This window comes from Ambystoma mexicanum, chromosome 7q (genome assembly GCF_040938575.1).
Source record: "Ambystoma mexicanum isolate Mex_15411 chromosome 7q, UKY_AmexF1_1, whole genome shotgun sequence".
Classification (NCBI taxonomy): domain Eukaryota; kingdom Metazoa; phylum Chordata; class Amphibia; order Caudata; family Ambystomatidae; genus Ambystoma; species Ambystoma mexicanum.
This window is the reverse complement of record NC_090941.1, coordinates 1,017,793,110-1,017,808,774: the sequence shown is the minus strand read 5'-3', so window position 1 is coordinate 1,017,808,774 and position 15,665 is coordinate 1,017,793,110. Positions and strand designations below refer to the sequence as shown.

Here is a 15,665-nt window from a genome sequence, read left to right as displayed (position 1 = left end):
ACGTACCTGGCCAAATCGCATGTGAGAATTCCCGCGCACCCCTGTAATACACGTACCCAGCCGAATCGCGTGTAGAACTTCCCGTGTACCCTTGTAATACACGTACCCAGCCAAATCGCGTGTGATAATTCCCACATACCCCTGTAATACACGTACCCTGGCCAATCGCGTGTACAACTTCCCACGCACCCCTGTAATACACGTACCAAGCCAAATCGCGTGTGATAATTCCCACGCACCCCTGTAATACACGTACCTGGCCAAATCGCATGTGAGAATTCCCGCGCACCCCTGTAATACACGTACCCAGCCGAATCGCGTGTAGAACTTCCCGTGTACCCCTGTAATACACCTACCCAGCCAAATCGCGTGTGATAATTCCCGCGCACCCCTGGAATACACGTACCCAGCCAAATCGCGTGTGATAATTCCCGCGCACCCCTGGAATACACGTACCCAGCCAAATCGCGTGTGATAATTCCCGCGCACCCCTGTAATATACGTACCCAGCCAAATCGCGTGTGATAATTTATGCGTACCCCTGTGATACACGTGCCCTGGCTAATCGCGTGTAAACCTTCACGCGTACCCCTGATATGCACGTTACCCGCTTTGCGTTCCTTGTTTGGCAGCCCTGTGGACTGGTCCAGGGTTAGCGCTGCCCTTTGCGATGATTTAGCGATTTTGATGGCTTTTCCTTGCGCGAGGGCGTTCTTGGGGGCGTTACTGGCGCTGCTGCAGGGTCGCTGCGATACTCTGCGCCACGGCTGGTTTGGGAGCCTGAAATCCATGAATACGCTGTGCGCGGAAATCGGTTTTAGCGCACGTGCCTGGCGCAGTCAATCGCACGCAGACACTCTGCGCCAGCCGCTTGCGACACTTTTCTGCGAAATTCTATGAATTACCCTGTTAGACTATTTGTTCGCATCTACCAGGGATATCAAAATGTCTCCAAAGGCACCACAGGGCTCAGAATATGGCAGCAACAATGCTACTCAGGTTAAGGAAGCTTGATTGTGTGATACCTGCACTCAGGTCCCTGTAGTGACTCCTGGTGCAGGAGAGAGTGAAGTGTGAGGTGAAATCGTTCACGCATAGGAACTTTCAGAGACATGGACCAGATCCAGAATGAACCTGATTGACACCACCCAACACGTAGTGCTCCAGTAGTGCACTTCTAATTGAGGTACCTGGTTTTCACAAAGTTATGTGGGGAAGCTGTACTCTATTATATAAGGCTCCAAGGATATGCAACACTTTGCCACTTTGCCAGTTCAGTTCATAGTCACATGCAATCAACTTATTTCTTCAATATTGAACTTGCATCTAAGCAGGATGATGTGATGTGACCTGCTGTGATATCACCTGAGCCTACCCCATCTCGATGAGACCTCCTTGAAGGTAACACTGCTCTTAAAATGCTTGCTTACTTTCCTGAATGACATGTTTGCTGATAGAGGTAGTAATGTGGAGTGTTCTGCGGCGTAACCTAATGGCACTTAAGAGCCTTCTGTAGTAGAACTCAGGTTTTTTCTCACTTTTATGTAGAATTACTCTTATTTCTTTGGTTACATCTTCATTCTTTAGGTATCTTCATATCATTTCTATGCATCATCGTGTCTTCTCCTTATGACATCACTTTGCACCTGTCAGATTTTCTTTAGAGTTCTTTGATTTTCAGTGGAGTCTGCAAATCTCCTGCTACCACTTCAGTTTGAGGTTACATCCGGTAAGGTTTTATGAGTGCATAACGTATCTCATACACCCGATGCTGTATTGGAATGATACCTGGTGTCATGCACAGTGTCTTCCTGTCCTTCATCCAATATGTCGGAGGTGAGGGGGCGGATTCTGTTAATGACATACATGTCTGCTCCTCTACATTTCCGTTCTCTTAGAATGTTATTTTTTTTGCAACCAACGAAGTCCTTAAGAGTAACACTTTTGCGGATAAGAAAAATCCTCCAGCAAAGTATCTTCTCCCAAAATAAAGTGTCAAAATCATAATCTAAATCTACCTCTAAGACTTTATTCAACACATCAGCAATGTCATACCAAAAATTCCAAACCTTTTGACAATCCCAGATCATGTGCTCCAGAGTGCCGGTTTTATGTTTATATCATCAGAGTCAATCATCCTCTACATCCTACCAGAGGTCCAATATACCCTGTTCAACAGTTTAACCTGCCTCACCCTTTCACCCAAGTTAAGACATTTTAACAATGTTTCCACAAATTGAATTCCATCTTGCCACTGATATCGGCTATGTCTTCATTGTGTAAGGATGATGACACTGCATTTGTAAAGGAAGTCATATTACATGCCGGTAAACAAAGTCATACAGCCTCTTTGCTTTACAAACCTTTGGGGGGGGGGGCTGCAGAGCTGCGGAATGTCAAGCTGCTGGAATCTTGCCTCACTTCTGAGATGAGGACCGCAATTATCAAGAAAGCCTAATTGATTTGTGAAACCCTAAACCCATCTCAAGGTGTTAGTCAGAACCTAATCTCAGTTTTGCTAGTACAAAATAATATAACAAAATTTGCATATGGCTTTGAGTCATTTGTTGATCCTTGACTGTGACAGTCCGGAGACCCTTCATTTGCATAGGATTTGGCAAGATGGTGGGAGGGGTTTAATATGTTGTTACAGTACATTATTTAATTTCATGAAACATTTGACATCTTTCTCTTTTCTCCACAGATATCCCTGATTATGAAGACATTGAGGTGACTTTCATAGGCGTGCGCCCCCTAGACGTATCGGATAAGGTGAGCTCCCTTTATATTCGGAATTACAACATATCATGAATCTGGATGAAATTATTTTTTGCTCTCCTCCTGTAATGTAGGCAGTGAAGAGGGAAAATAATACTGTCAAGTTGTAAAGATAAAGAATGCTTATTTCAAGCAGAATATGTGCAGGTGAAGTCTCTTATAGAGGTCCTGGTTGAGCTCTTCCTGACCCCCCTCCATTATCTCATAGAAAACCCTTTGTCTTGGAGTTGCAGGTTTTCCCGGTTCCCAAACCTCCTTCTGCTGAACCAGTACAGGCTCCCAGGCCTGGAGAAGTCTGAGTTTCTACTCCAGTGATTCGAAACAACAGAGGGTCTTCCTCAGCAATGGTTAGCTCACCCATTGTTTAAGGATATGTTTGGGAAGTGAGTTGTCCTCAGTAACTCCCTGTTCGAGGGGATTGGGTCCTCCTACGTAATCCATATCTATGACAGTAATCACCACAGCTGTGCTGCTTCGGAAAATCTTTCGGCATCCTGCTGTCCTCTAGGGCCTCCGTCGATCCAATGTCACTGGATGTTATAAGTAGGATGCACAACGCCGTAGCCTCAGTTCCGTTTTTTCCATGGACGTGCTCGCTTCGGAGATCTCGGCGTGCCTCGATTCTACTGAATCCTGTTCTTTCGGTTCTTCGAACCTGTTTCTTCGTTGCTACTTGTAAGCATGAAGTCTTTGGCTTCTTCCACCCCGCGGTCCGGGTTTAAGAAGTGTCGGGTGTGCGGGTCCAAGATGTCGCTAATGGATACGCACAACACTTGCCTCTGGTGCCTCGGGGAGGACCATGATACAGACTACTGTGTCGACTGCCAATTGCTCACATCGAAGGCCTTGCGGGAGCGTAAGATGAAGCTGTCGGTGGGTAAGGTGGCCAAGCCCCGGAAGTCGCGTTCCACTGGTCTTTCGATGGATGATTCGAGGGGCAACTCTCTGCATCGTCGTCGTGAGTCCGGGGGTTCTCGGTCTGGGAGTCGGTCTCGGCATTCCTCGTCGAGGCACTCCAGGAAGTGCCGTCACAGGTCGCCTTCCCCGTCCTCTTCCGTGGACTCCGCCCGTCGGCGGGTTGCTTGTCCCAACAGGCATTCCACTCCTGAGGAATGTGATTCCTTCCAAAAGGAGATGTTGGCGATTTTTCAATCGCAGGGCTCCGGTCCGTCCGCGCCGTCTGAGGATGCCGGTCGTGGCCGTGCTAGAGACACCGCTCGTCTGCCTTTGGGCTCGAGCAGTCAATGTGACCACCGGGAGCCTTCGAGGTCCCGGTCGGACAAGGATGGTCGTTCTAGACATGCCCGTTCCAGGTCCCGGTCCTCGACGCCCTCGAGACCGCGAGAACCTGTGCAGTCTTCGAAGAAGACTTCGGCGGCGCCAAGGTTGTCTACGGACTCTCTCGAGGCCCCGCCTCCGAGGAAGTCATCGACGCCCAGGCTGTCGAGAGACACGCTCGGGGCTCCGCCCTCAAAGCCTGTGTTGACGCTGTCGAAGCTGTCGAAGCCGCGCTCGACGTCGACGCCGATTCCATCGACGCCCTCAACGCCTTTCGAGGTGGCTTTGTCGGGGATGCCTCGTGGTACGGGGGAACCCCCGGAAAGGCTCTGGCTAAGGCAAAACATCTCTTTGTTCCTTTTACAGTTCCCTCTCTCCAGCCTCTGTATTATATTTCTGAGGTGGAGGAGGGGTCTGAGGAAGGTTAGGTTCCTGCAGAGGTTCCTGAGGGCCTCCTTTCTGGTCAAAGCCAGCTTGAGGACCTGCGCCAGTCATTGCATGATGCCAGTGGGCTCGACACCTCTCCGGAGGTGGAATTTGGTAGGCCTGAGCCTGGCACGCATGCCGACTCCTCTTATCGGCGCCTGATGTCGAGGGTCACGGATTACCTGTGTGGTCTGCCCACCCTGGGGACTTTCAGCAGGATGATCTGACTGATATCCTAGACCAAGGTCCCCCAACTGACCCGGTACTGCCATTCCATATGGCCTTGCAGAGAAGGGTGGCTGCGGCTTGGACTTCTCCGGAGAGTCTCCCGGTAGTGAGCAAGTCCTTGCCGAAGAAATATCGCCCAGCAAGTGGCTACCCCTGCTACTTGACCAGGAACCCTACTCTGTAGAGTTTGGTGGTGCAGGCGGCTACGGCCCCAGCAAAGCAGGCGTCATACCCTACCATCCCTCCTGATGGGGACGACAAATGTTTTGACGGCTGGGCGAAGAAGGTATTTTCTTCGGGGGGTATGGCGCTTCAGGCTGCCAACTCCATTTGTGCTCTGTCTCGTTTCACGCACACTCTGTGGAACTGTATTTCCCTAGCGGCTGATCATATTCCTGAAGGGGAGGAACGGGATGCTTTCCTTGCTATTGTGCAGGATCACACAATAGCAAGGAAAGCATCGCAATTCACACATGGCATCCTTGCAGGATCGCAAGGATGCCATGTGTGAATCCGTTCAGTCGGGTCTGGGACATGGTTGATTGCGTCAGCCGGTCCATGGCGGCGAGCACCGTGATATGCAGGTTTGCGTGGTTGCGGAAGTCGGGGTTTGCTGCTGATGTGCAAGCCCGGCTCCTCAACATGTCCTTTGATGGTGACCATCTTTTTGGCAGCAAGGCTGACGAGAGCCTTGAGAGGTTGCAGACCTCCAAAGCTGCAGCAAAGTCGTTGGGCGCTGCAGTTCGCCAACCTCCGCTATTTCGTCCTAGGGGACAGCAATGGAGGGGAGGTTCCTTTCGATATTACTCGTCCTTTAGTAAATCGAGAGGAGCTGCAAGTCAAAGGGGCAACCGTAGGAGTGCCATAGGTGGAAAACAAGGTACTCGAGGTGCCAAGGCTGCGCAAGCAGTTGCCTCTTTGCCCTCAGGCACTGCTGCAGCCGCTTCATCTCAGTCATGAGGCCCATGCTTCTCCGGTTGGGGGAAGGCTGGCGCAGCATCTTGTGGAATGGCGTGTCATTACTTCAGATGTGTGGGTTCTGGAGATCATAGCCCACGGCTACGGTCTTCCTTTCCGGCAGAGGCCTCCCGACAATCCACCAGGGAATCTCTCTTTGAAGAGTCTGGATCCGCTCCTTGCACAGGAAATTCGATCCCTGCTGGAGAAAGGTGCCATTGAACTGGTGCCTGTAGTGGAGAGCAACAAGGGATGGTATTCCCCTTATTATTTGATTTCGAAGAAAGACGGGGATTGAGACTCATCATCGTGCGGTTTGAACAAGCTCTCAAGTCCTCCAGGCCCTTCAACTTCAGGACTGGTTGGTGTCTCTCGACCTCAAGAATGCTTATTTTCATGTGCCGATCCATCCAAAGCACTAGAAGTACCTGAGGTTCGCGGGTGGCGACTCGCACTTTCAGTTTCGGGTCCTGCCTTTCGGATTGACCTCCGCCCGAGGGTCTTCACCAAGCTCATGGTGGTGGTGGCAGCGCATCTCAGGAAAGGGGATTCCCGTCTACCTCTACCTGGACGATTGGTTGATCAGGGCGCGCTCTCCCGAGCAAGTCCTGGATCATCTGTCCGTCACCTGCCACTCCCTCCACAAGCTGGGCTTCTCCCTCAACTTAAAGAAGTCCCACTTGACGCCAACACAGCGGCTCCAGTACATCGGAGCGATGCTCGACACATCCCTGGGGCAGTGTTTCCCTCCCCAGGTAAGGGCTTCTCACATTGAGCAGATGGTGGACAAGTTTCAACTTGCCCAGATGCTCCCAGCGTTCGAGTTCTTGAGGTTGCTCGGCCTCATGGCATCCTGCATTCTTCTGGTGCCGGAGGCCAGGTTGTGGATGAGATCTCTGCCATGGGCCCTCAAGCTTCAGTGGTCACAGTCCTCCGGCAGGTTGTCAGACCCCGTTCAGGTGCCATCCTCGGTCAGCCAGGACCTTCTGTGGTGGGCCGTCGAAGGCAATCTGATGAGGGGGGCTCCATTTTGGCTGCCCTGGCCGGAGGTGATGATCGTGACGGACGCATCCCTCACAGGATGGGGAGCTCATGCCAATGAGCTGACAGTCAGCGGTCGTTGGTCTCCGTCGGAGTCCATACTAAATCTGTTGCAGCTGAGGGCTGTCAGGCTTGCCCTGAAGGCTTTTCTGCCGACTGTGCGAGGAAAGAATGTCCTTATTCTGACGGACAGCACGGTGTCCATGCACTACCTCAACAAAAAGGGGGGGCAGGGTCACTTCCTCTGTGCAGGGAGGCAATGCAGCTCTGGTTCTGGGCCATCCAGTAGGAAATTTTGATCTCGGTAGTTCATCTGGCCGGAGACGAAAACGAAACGGCGGATGCCCTGAGCAGGCAGAGCGCGATCTCTCACGAGTGGGAGTTGGCTCAGGAGATTCTCCTGGAGATCTTCGCCCTTTGGGCGACCCCTCAAGGATCTTCGCCTGCAGTGTCAACCGGAAGTGCGAAAGGTTCTGCTTGCGGGAATTTCCTCCAAGAGGAGCCTTAGGAGACGCGTTCGTAGTGGATTGGTCCTTCCCACTGCTGTAGGCGTTTCCTCCAGTCCCCGTCATCCCGCAAGTGCTGCGGAGGCTACGGAGGTTCAGTTCCCGGATGATCCTCATTGCTCCGGCATGGGCCCGGAGGACGTGGTACCCAGACCTTCTCGACTTGTCCATCTGCCCTCCACGTCATCGTCCCTACCGAGACTATCTGCTCTCACGGGAGGGGGGTCAGGTTCTCCATCCAGAGGTCAGATCCCTCAACCTTCACGCTTGGCTTTTGAAAGGTTGAGGTATAAGGATTGGGACCTCCCTGAAGACGTAATGGGGGTGTTGCTTTCGGCCAGATGGCCGGCAACAAAATCCCTGTACTGTTGCCATTGGAGAAAGTTCTGCGACTGGTGCAGGGTTAAAAAAGTTGATCCTTTTTCATGTGACATTCCTGTCGTTCTGTCTTTTTTGCTTTCTTTAGCCTACAGGGGCTTGCAAGTGGGTAAAGTTAAAGGTTACCTGGCGGCGCTGTCCATATTTAAGCAATCGTCTAAGGAGTGTTCTTATTTTAAAATTCCTTTAATTTCTCAGTTTCTGAAAGGGCTCACTAATGTGTTCCCTCCGTCACCTTTCCAGGTGCTCGGTTGGGATTTGAACCTTGTTCTGAAATTCCTTATGGGTGCTCCGTTTGAGCCTTTGCATTCTTGTCCTTTGAGACTGTTAACCCTGAAAACTGTATTTCGAATGTATTGTGTCCTCCCACGTATTCCTCATCTTGTGATAAATCGTTATCTCCAGCTTCGCTGCTTCGGAACATTTTTTTTTTCCTCGGCAGAGGGCGCTGTGCTCGAGGTTGTGGCGTCGATTGTCCCTCGACGTACTCCGTACTCTGTCGACATCACCGATGGTATAAGTAGCTCGAGCTGCGCCCGTTGCTTCAGTTCCGTTTTTTCGATCGCTTCGCTATCGAGAACGGCGCTCTTCTATTTTCTGTGAAGAAAATGTCATCATCTTCGACACCTTCGACACCCAGAACTGGGTTTAAAAAGTGTGCAGATTGTGGGTCTAAGATGTCAATTACCGATCCCCACCGGATTTGTCTCTGGTGTCTCGGTTCTAGTCACCGCACTGACGACTGCGGCTTCTGCCAATCGATGACCGAAAAAGCTCTTCGTGAGAGGAGAGGTAAACTGTTGGTGGGGAGGGAGGCCTCAAAAAAGGTTTCGTCAAAAAAACATAAGAAAGCGACTGATTCTAAGGGATCGGATCGCCATAGGCACTCGAAGAGATCTCGATCTAGAAGTAGATTGAGACATTCTTCGTCGTCATCGAAAAAAATGAACAGGAGACATAGATCTCCTTCATCATTTTTTATTTTATTTTATTTTATTACATTTGTTATACGCCCAGACCTGGGGGTATCACGGCGTAGTTACAGACAATGGGATAATGCAATCTTGGAATGAACATAGAGGTGTACAGGTATAACAATCAAAAATGTACAATAATAGGAATCAATAATATACACTAATATACAAAGCAGTCAGGTAAAATAGTTGATTGGAGGGGATTAGTGCACTGGTTCAGTTAGAACTTGTTGAAGAGCCAAGTCTTCAAAAGGCTTTTGAATTTGGGGAATGAGGTTTCATTCATAATGTGGGTAGGTAGCGCATTCCAATGTCTGGGGGCCAGTGTTTTGAAGCTGCTGCCCCCTGCTTTCTCTCTTTTGTATCTGGGGGTTTGAAGGAATGCGTTTTTGTTGGACCTGAGGAGTCTGGTCTGGGGCTTCATCATGACTGTGTTGTTGAGGTATTTGGGCGCTTTGTTAGCCCTGCATTTGTGGGTGATGCTCAGGGTTTTAAATAGAATTCTGGCTTGTATGGGGAGCCAGTTGTGGTCTCTTCTGGTGTTGGATATATGTTCAGATTTTTTGATGCCTAGAGCTGCTCTGAGGGCTTTGTTTTGCATGAGTTGAAGTTTAGCTATGTTGGCTTTGGAGGTGCCAAGGAATAGGATATTACAATAGTCTAGCTTAGACAGTATGAGTGCTCTAGCTAAAGTAACACAGTTGTTGGTAGAGAGGAATTTACGGCTGAGGGAGATGAGTTTAGAGGTGTAGGAAGTTGATGAGGCTAATGTGTTTACTTGTTTAGACATGGATAGTGTGGCATCTAAGTACATGCCGAGGGTCTTGACTTGTTTAAGAACAGGGATTATGGTTCCATCGATGGTGAATGATTTAAAGGCGGGCTCAAGGGTGTTGATTTTGCTGGAGGAGCCTAGTATGAGGAGCTCGGTTTTGTCGTCGTTGAGACAGAGGCTGTTGTTAGCCATCCAGTTTTGGATGAGTGAGTAGATTTGGTTAACCAGGAGGGAGTCTTGTTCATGGTTGCCTGAGAGAGGAATGAGGATTTGGGTGTCATCGGCGAAGTTAGTATAGATGACACCCAGGGCATCCAAGGCTGCAAATAATAGCTTGGTGTAGGCATTATACAGAGTGGGGGATAGGCAGGAGCCTTGCGGCACACCTGCAGGGACAGACACTGGGTCTGCTGATTCTTTGCCGATGGATACTCTGGAAGTCCTGTCAGCCAAGAAGGATTTGATCCAGTTGGTAGCGTTCTGAGCTAGGTTGAAGTTGTTTGCTAGAGTGTTACAGAGTTTGTCGTGGTCAACCAGATCGAAGGCCGCTGAGAGGTCCAAGAGCATCAGAAGGCAGAGTTTACCTGCTTCTCTGGTGGCATCCATTTGGATCTTCAGATCATGGAGGGCTGTCTCTGTGCTATGGTTGGGACGGAAACCTGACTGGCGGTCTCCTAGTAGGTGATGTTGTTCCAAGTGGTTCTGAATTTGGCAGTAGGCTATTTTGTCGATTATTTTTAGGAGAAATGGGACCGTTGTAATGGGTCGGTAGTTAGTGGGTATTGTTGGGTCCAAGGAAGGTTTTTTTAGAAGTGGTGTCAGCCAAGCTTTTTTGATACTGGTGGGGACTGTGTTTGTGAGGAAGGAGGCGTTGATGAATTCAGTGATGATAGGTGTGAGAGTGGGGGCGCATAGTTTCACTAGATGGGATGGGAATTGGTCTTCCTTGCAGTTGGAGGCTTTGAGTTTCATTATAGTGTTGAAAACTTCTTTGTTAGTCACTGGTGAGAATTGGAATGGGGGACCAGTAGTGGCGTTTGAGATGGTCGTTGATATGGTGGGTGGAGTTTTGTCAGCTAGGAGTGTACAGGTATAACAATCAAAAATGTACAATAATAGGAATCAATAATATACACTAATATACAAAGCAGTCAGGTAAAATAGTTGATTGGAGGGGATTAGTGCACTGGTTCAGTTAGAACTTGTTGAAGAGCCAAGTCTTCAAAAGGCTTTTGAATTTGGGGAATGAGGTTTCATTCATAATGTGGGTAGGTAGCGCATTCCAATGTCTGGGGGCCAGTGTTTTGAAGCTGCTGCCCCCTGCTTTCTCTCTTTTGTATCTGGGGGTTTGAAGGAATGCGTTTTTGTTGGACCTGAGGAGTCTGGTCTGGGGCTTCATCATGACTGTGTTGTTGAGGTATTTGGGCGCTTTGTTAGCCCTGCATTTGTGGGTGATGCTCAGGGTTTTAAATAGAATTCTGGCTTGTATGGGGAGCCAGTTGTGGTCTCTTCTGGTGTTGGATATATGTTCAGATTTTTTGATGCCTAGAGCTGCTCTGAGGGCTTTGTTTTGCATGAGTTGAAGTTTAGCTATGTTGGCTTTGGAGGTGCCAAGGAATAGGATATTACAATAGTCTAGCTTAGACAGTATGAGTGCTCTAGCTAAAGTAACACAGTTGTTGGTAGAGAGGAATTTACGGCTGAGGGAGATGAGTTTAGAGGTGTAGGAAGTTGATGAGGCTAATGTGTTTACTTGTTTAGACATGGATAGTGTGGCATCTAAGTACATGCCGAGGGTCTTGACTTGTTTAAGAACAGGGATTATGGTTCCATCGATGGTGAATGATTTAAAGGCGGGCTCAAGGGTGTTGATTTTGCTGGAGGAGCCTAGTATGAGGAGCTCGGTTTTGTCGTCGTTGAGACAGAGGCTGTTGTTAGCCATCCAGTTTTGGATGAGTGAGTAGATTTGGTTAACCAGGAGGGAGTCTTGTTCATGGTTGCCTGAGAGAGGAATGAGGATTTGGGTGTCATCGGCGAAGTTAGTATAGATGACACCCAGGGCATCCAAGGCTGCAAATAATAGCTTGGTGTAGGCATTATACAGAGTGGGGGATAGGCAGGAGCCTTGCGGCACACCTGCAGGGACAGACACTGGGTCTGCTGATTCTTTGCCGATGGATACTCTGGAAGTCCTGTCAGCCAAGAAGGATTTGATCCAGTTGGTAGCGTTCTGAGCTAGGTTGAAGTTGTTTGCTAGAGTGTTACAGAGTTTGTCGTGGTCAACCAGATCGAAGGCCGCTGAGAGGTCCAAGAGCATCAGAAGGCAGAGTTTACCTGCTTCTCTGGTGGCATCCATTTGGATCTTCAGATCATGGAGGGCTGTCTCTGTGCTATGGTTGGGACGGAAACCTGACTGGCGGTCTCCTAGTAGGTGATGTTGTTCCAAGTGGTTCTGAATTTGGCAGTAGGCTATTTTGTCGATTATTTTTAGGAGAAATGGGACCGTTGTAATGGGTCGGTAGTTAGTGGGTATTGTTGGGTCCAAGGAAGGTTTTTTTAGAAGTGGTGTCAGCCAAGCTTTTTTGATACTGGTGGGGACTGTGTTTGTGAGGAAGGAGGCGTTGATGAATTCAGTGATGATAGGTGTGAGAGTGGGGGCGCATAGTTTCACTAGATGGGATGGGAATTGGTCTTCCTTGCAGTTGGAGGCTTTGAGTTTCATTATAGTGTTGAAAACTTCTTTGTTAGTCACTGGTGAGAATTGGAATGGGGGACCAGTAGTGGCGTTTGAGATGGTCGTTGATATGGTGGGTGGAGTTTTGTCAGCTAGGAGTGTTTTTTTACTATCGATTTTATTTTGTAGTAGGAGGATTTTGGATGAGAGTGCGTTTTGAATGGTGGTGCACCAGTCTTTGCTAGCGTTTGAAGGTGCTGAGATTTGACAGGGGTTTTCGAGCTCTCTAAGAATGGTAAAGAGTTCTTTGCTGTCTGAGGACGTGTTAGCAATGCGGAGGTTGAAGGCATTGGCTTTTTGAGTGATTATTGCTGATTTGTAAGTTTTGTTGGCTTCAGCAAAGGCTGATGCCGATTCTGGGGTGTTGTTTTTCTTATGGAGGTGTTCAAGTGATCTTTTTGTGCGTCTTAAGGCTATAAGTGCTTCATTAAACCAAAAGCAGGAGCGTTTATCAGGTCTACGGGTTTTAGTGGTGATGGGTGCAAGTAGGTCGATAGTTTGGGTGAGGCATTGTTGGTATTGTTCTGCTAGATAGGAGGGGTTGTTGGTGCCTAGAACCATATGGGCAAAGGAGGCACTCAGGGCTGGAGTGAGTTTGTCGGAAGAGAGCTTTTTGATATTTCTAGTCTCAAATGTTTCTGGTTTTTTAGGGGTGATGTGTTCGGTACTGGCATTGTCTATGGTGAAGTTAATTGCATAGTGGTCTGACCAATTGACTGGGAGGATGGAGTCAATGGTGACTAGAGAGTTAAGAGTGAGAAGCCAGTCTAAGGTTCTTCCTTTTGAGTGGGTGGATTTGTCTACCAGTTGTATGAAGTTCATCTCTGACATGGCTGTATAAAATGTAGATGCTTCTGAGTCGAGGGGGTCATTGTATCCTAGGTTAAAGTCACGAGGACTATGCATTTGGTTTTAGGCTTGATGAGGGGCGTTAGGAGTAGTGGGATGTCCAAGTCAGGGTGTGTGTTTTTGTTGGGTGATCTGTACACCACTAGTAGGTTGGTGGTGCTTTTGGGGTTGGAGGTATACTTGACTAGTAGGAGTTCATAACCTTGTATCTGTTCTATTGGGCATGCTCTGATCTCCAGGGTGGTTTCGGCTATTATGGCAACTCCGCCTCCTTGGGTATTTGTCCTGTCTGTTCTCAGGATGCTGAATCCTGGGGGAATAGCAAGGGCTAGAAGTGGTCCTGCTGCTGGGTGAAGCCAGGTTTCAGTGACCACCAGCATATCAAGGTGTTGGTCTTCAATGAGGTCATGGATATCTATAGCATGGGCACCTAGTGAGCGGGCATTGATGAGTGTAGTTTTGAGGGTGGAGGTGGGGGCAGGGGGTGGTGTGTTACCTTCGATGGGGGAAGAGTCAGTGGTTTTGTTATTGGTTTGGTGTTTGAGTGGTGCGTTGTGGAATCTTTTGTGTTGGAAATTAGTGGGCGTGGTGTTTAGTTTGGTCAGTGTATTGGGTGAAGTGGTGAGTGAGGTAGCTCGTAGGGACATTTTGGTTCTAGACATGAGTCTATTGAGTCTTTCAATGCCCAGGATGGGTGTGGTTGTGTCATTAATGCAGATGGGTATGGTGTGATTGTATGTAGGCGGGTTGGGACTAAGGCACAGGATGTCTGAGGTTGCTACCTTCTTGATGGTGATGGGCGTAGTGTGGGCCTGAGGAGATGGTATGGGGAAAGGGGGGAGTGTGGGGAGGAAAGGGGTGGGGCAGGGGATGGGAAAGTGGCGTGGACAACCTGGTCTAACTAATCCATCGCCAACCTTGATGAAGTGTCCTCTGGTGCATGGTGTAACATTAGGGACTATACAAAAAGGGAACATGATGATGGTGAGGAGTGCTAGCATTATATTAGTGGGTGCTGGGTGGGTAGGGCTAGAGTTCAGTGAGCTGTCTAGGCACCTGGACTGGGAGCAATAATCCAGTGCAGGCAGGCAGTGCTCTAATGCAAACACAGCATCAGCCTGGGTAGCTAGTAGGGTGCACGGGCAGTGGGCCAGCTAAATTTGATTATAGCAATCAGGGCGCAAGAGTAAAGGTCGCTAGCGGGGTGCACAGGCAGTGGGTCACCTAAAATTGATATTGGCAATCAGGCAGAGAAGCATAGGTCACTAGCAGTATGCACAGGCAATTGGTCGCCTAAGTTCGATTTTAGCAATTCAGGGCACGAAGTATAGGTAGCTAGCAGGGTGTACAGGCGATGGGACACCTAAATTCGATTTTAGCAATTCAAGGCACAAAGCATAGCAGGGTGCACCGGCAATGGGTCACCCAGATTCAATATTGGCAATCAGAACAGAGGAGCATAGGTCACTCACAGGGTGCACAGGCAACGGGTCACCTAAAATCGATTTTAGCAATTCAAGGCACAAAATATAGCAGGGTGCACAGGCAGTGGGTCACCTAGATTTGATTTTAGAAATTCAAGGCACAAAACATAGCAGGGTGCACAGGCAGTGGGTCACCTAGATTTGATTTTAGCAATTCAAGGCACAAAACATAGCCGGGTGCACAGGCAGTGGGTCACCTAAATGCGATTTTAGCAATTCAAGGCACAAAGCATAGCAGGGTGCACAGGCAGTGGGTCACCTAGATTTGATTTTAGCAATTCAAGGCACAAAATATAGCAGGGTGCACAGGCAGTGGGTCACCTAGATTTGATATTGGCGATTCAAGGTACAAAACATAGCAGGGTGCACAGGCAGTGGGTCACCTAAATTCGATATTGGCGATTCAAGGCACAAAACATAGCAGGGTGCACAGGCAGAAGGTCACCTAGATTTGATTTTAGTAATTCAGGGCGTACTAGCATAGCAAGGTACACAGGCAATGGGTCACTAGCAGAATGCACAGGGGGTGAATGAGTAACCTAGAGTCGAATTTAGTTAGCATAGTGAGGAGTTGCATTATATAGCAAACTGGGGATTGTGCTTTGCTAGAGGAGGGGCTGTGTGTGGGAACATGGAGGTATAGAGTTCCAACTAATAGTCGATTATGCGGCACGGTAGCAGTAGTAGCTTACCTAGAGCGGGGAGGGCAGAGGTGCGGGTCCCAGGCTCCTTTTGTGCTGATCCAAGGCTGATTTTTCACACTGTCGGGAGTGGGGCTGGTTCCAGGAGCGCCACAGAGTGCAAACAGGAGCAAACAGGCTCGACTGGCCTTAAGAGGCCTTCGGATGGCCGCCGGCTCTTTCGCCTGCCGGCGGATGTTTGTATTTTAATATGAATACAAACACGCGTTGCCTAGCAACGTGGAGGCGTCTCAGCCTCGTTTCCGTGCCGCATCGCGCCTGACATTTTGGAAAAGGTAAATGTCGGCGCGTGCGGTCTTAGGGAGATATTGGGGGCCAGGGGTGCCGTGGAGGTGATGGGGTGCCCAGGCAGGGCTGGATGCAGCATCTGTTGGTGGCTGCAAGCGGGGAGGGCAGGCTGCTGCGTGGGTGCAGCGTGCTCCGTGCGGGGACCTCCTCGCTGGGTCCTCGTCGCTGGGTCCTCGTTCCTGGTGGGTGGGTGTGGGGGCTCTTCTTCTTCAGAGTCGACCGAAGAAATTCGTTGTCCGACTAAATCGGATTCTCCCAGTAAGTGGGA

General features: G+C 49.3%; 1 protein-coding gene across 8 annotated transcripts in view; it reads left to right on the top strand.

Annotated features, from left to right (window-relative positions):
* ARAP1 (ArfGAP with RhoGAP domain, ankyrin repeat and PH domain 1) overlaps positions 1-15,665 on the top strand; it is a 2,533,956-nt gene that overhangs the window by 1,033,307 nt on the left and 1,484,984 nt on the right. For all 8 annotated transcript variants that reach the window (XM_069640265.1, XM_069640269.1, XM_069640262.1 and 5 more), the window contains one exon: positions 2,705-2,772. In XM_069640265.1, coding sequence (XP_069496366.1) covers positions 2,705-2,772 — 68 coding nt within the window. The remainder of the gene's footprint in view (positions 1-2,704; positions 2,773-15,665) is intronic.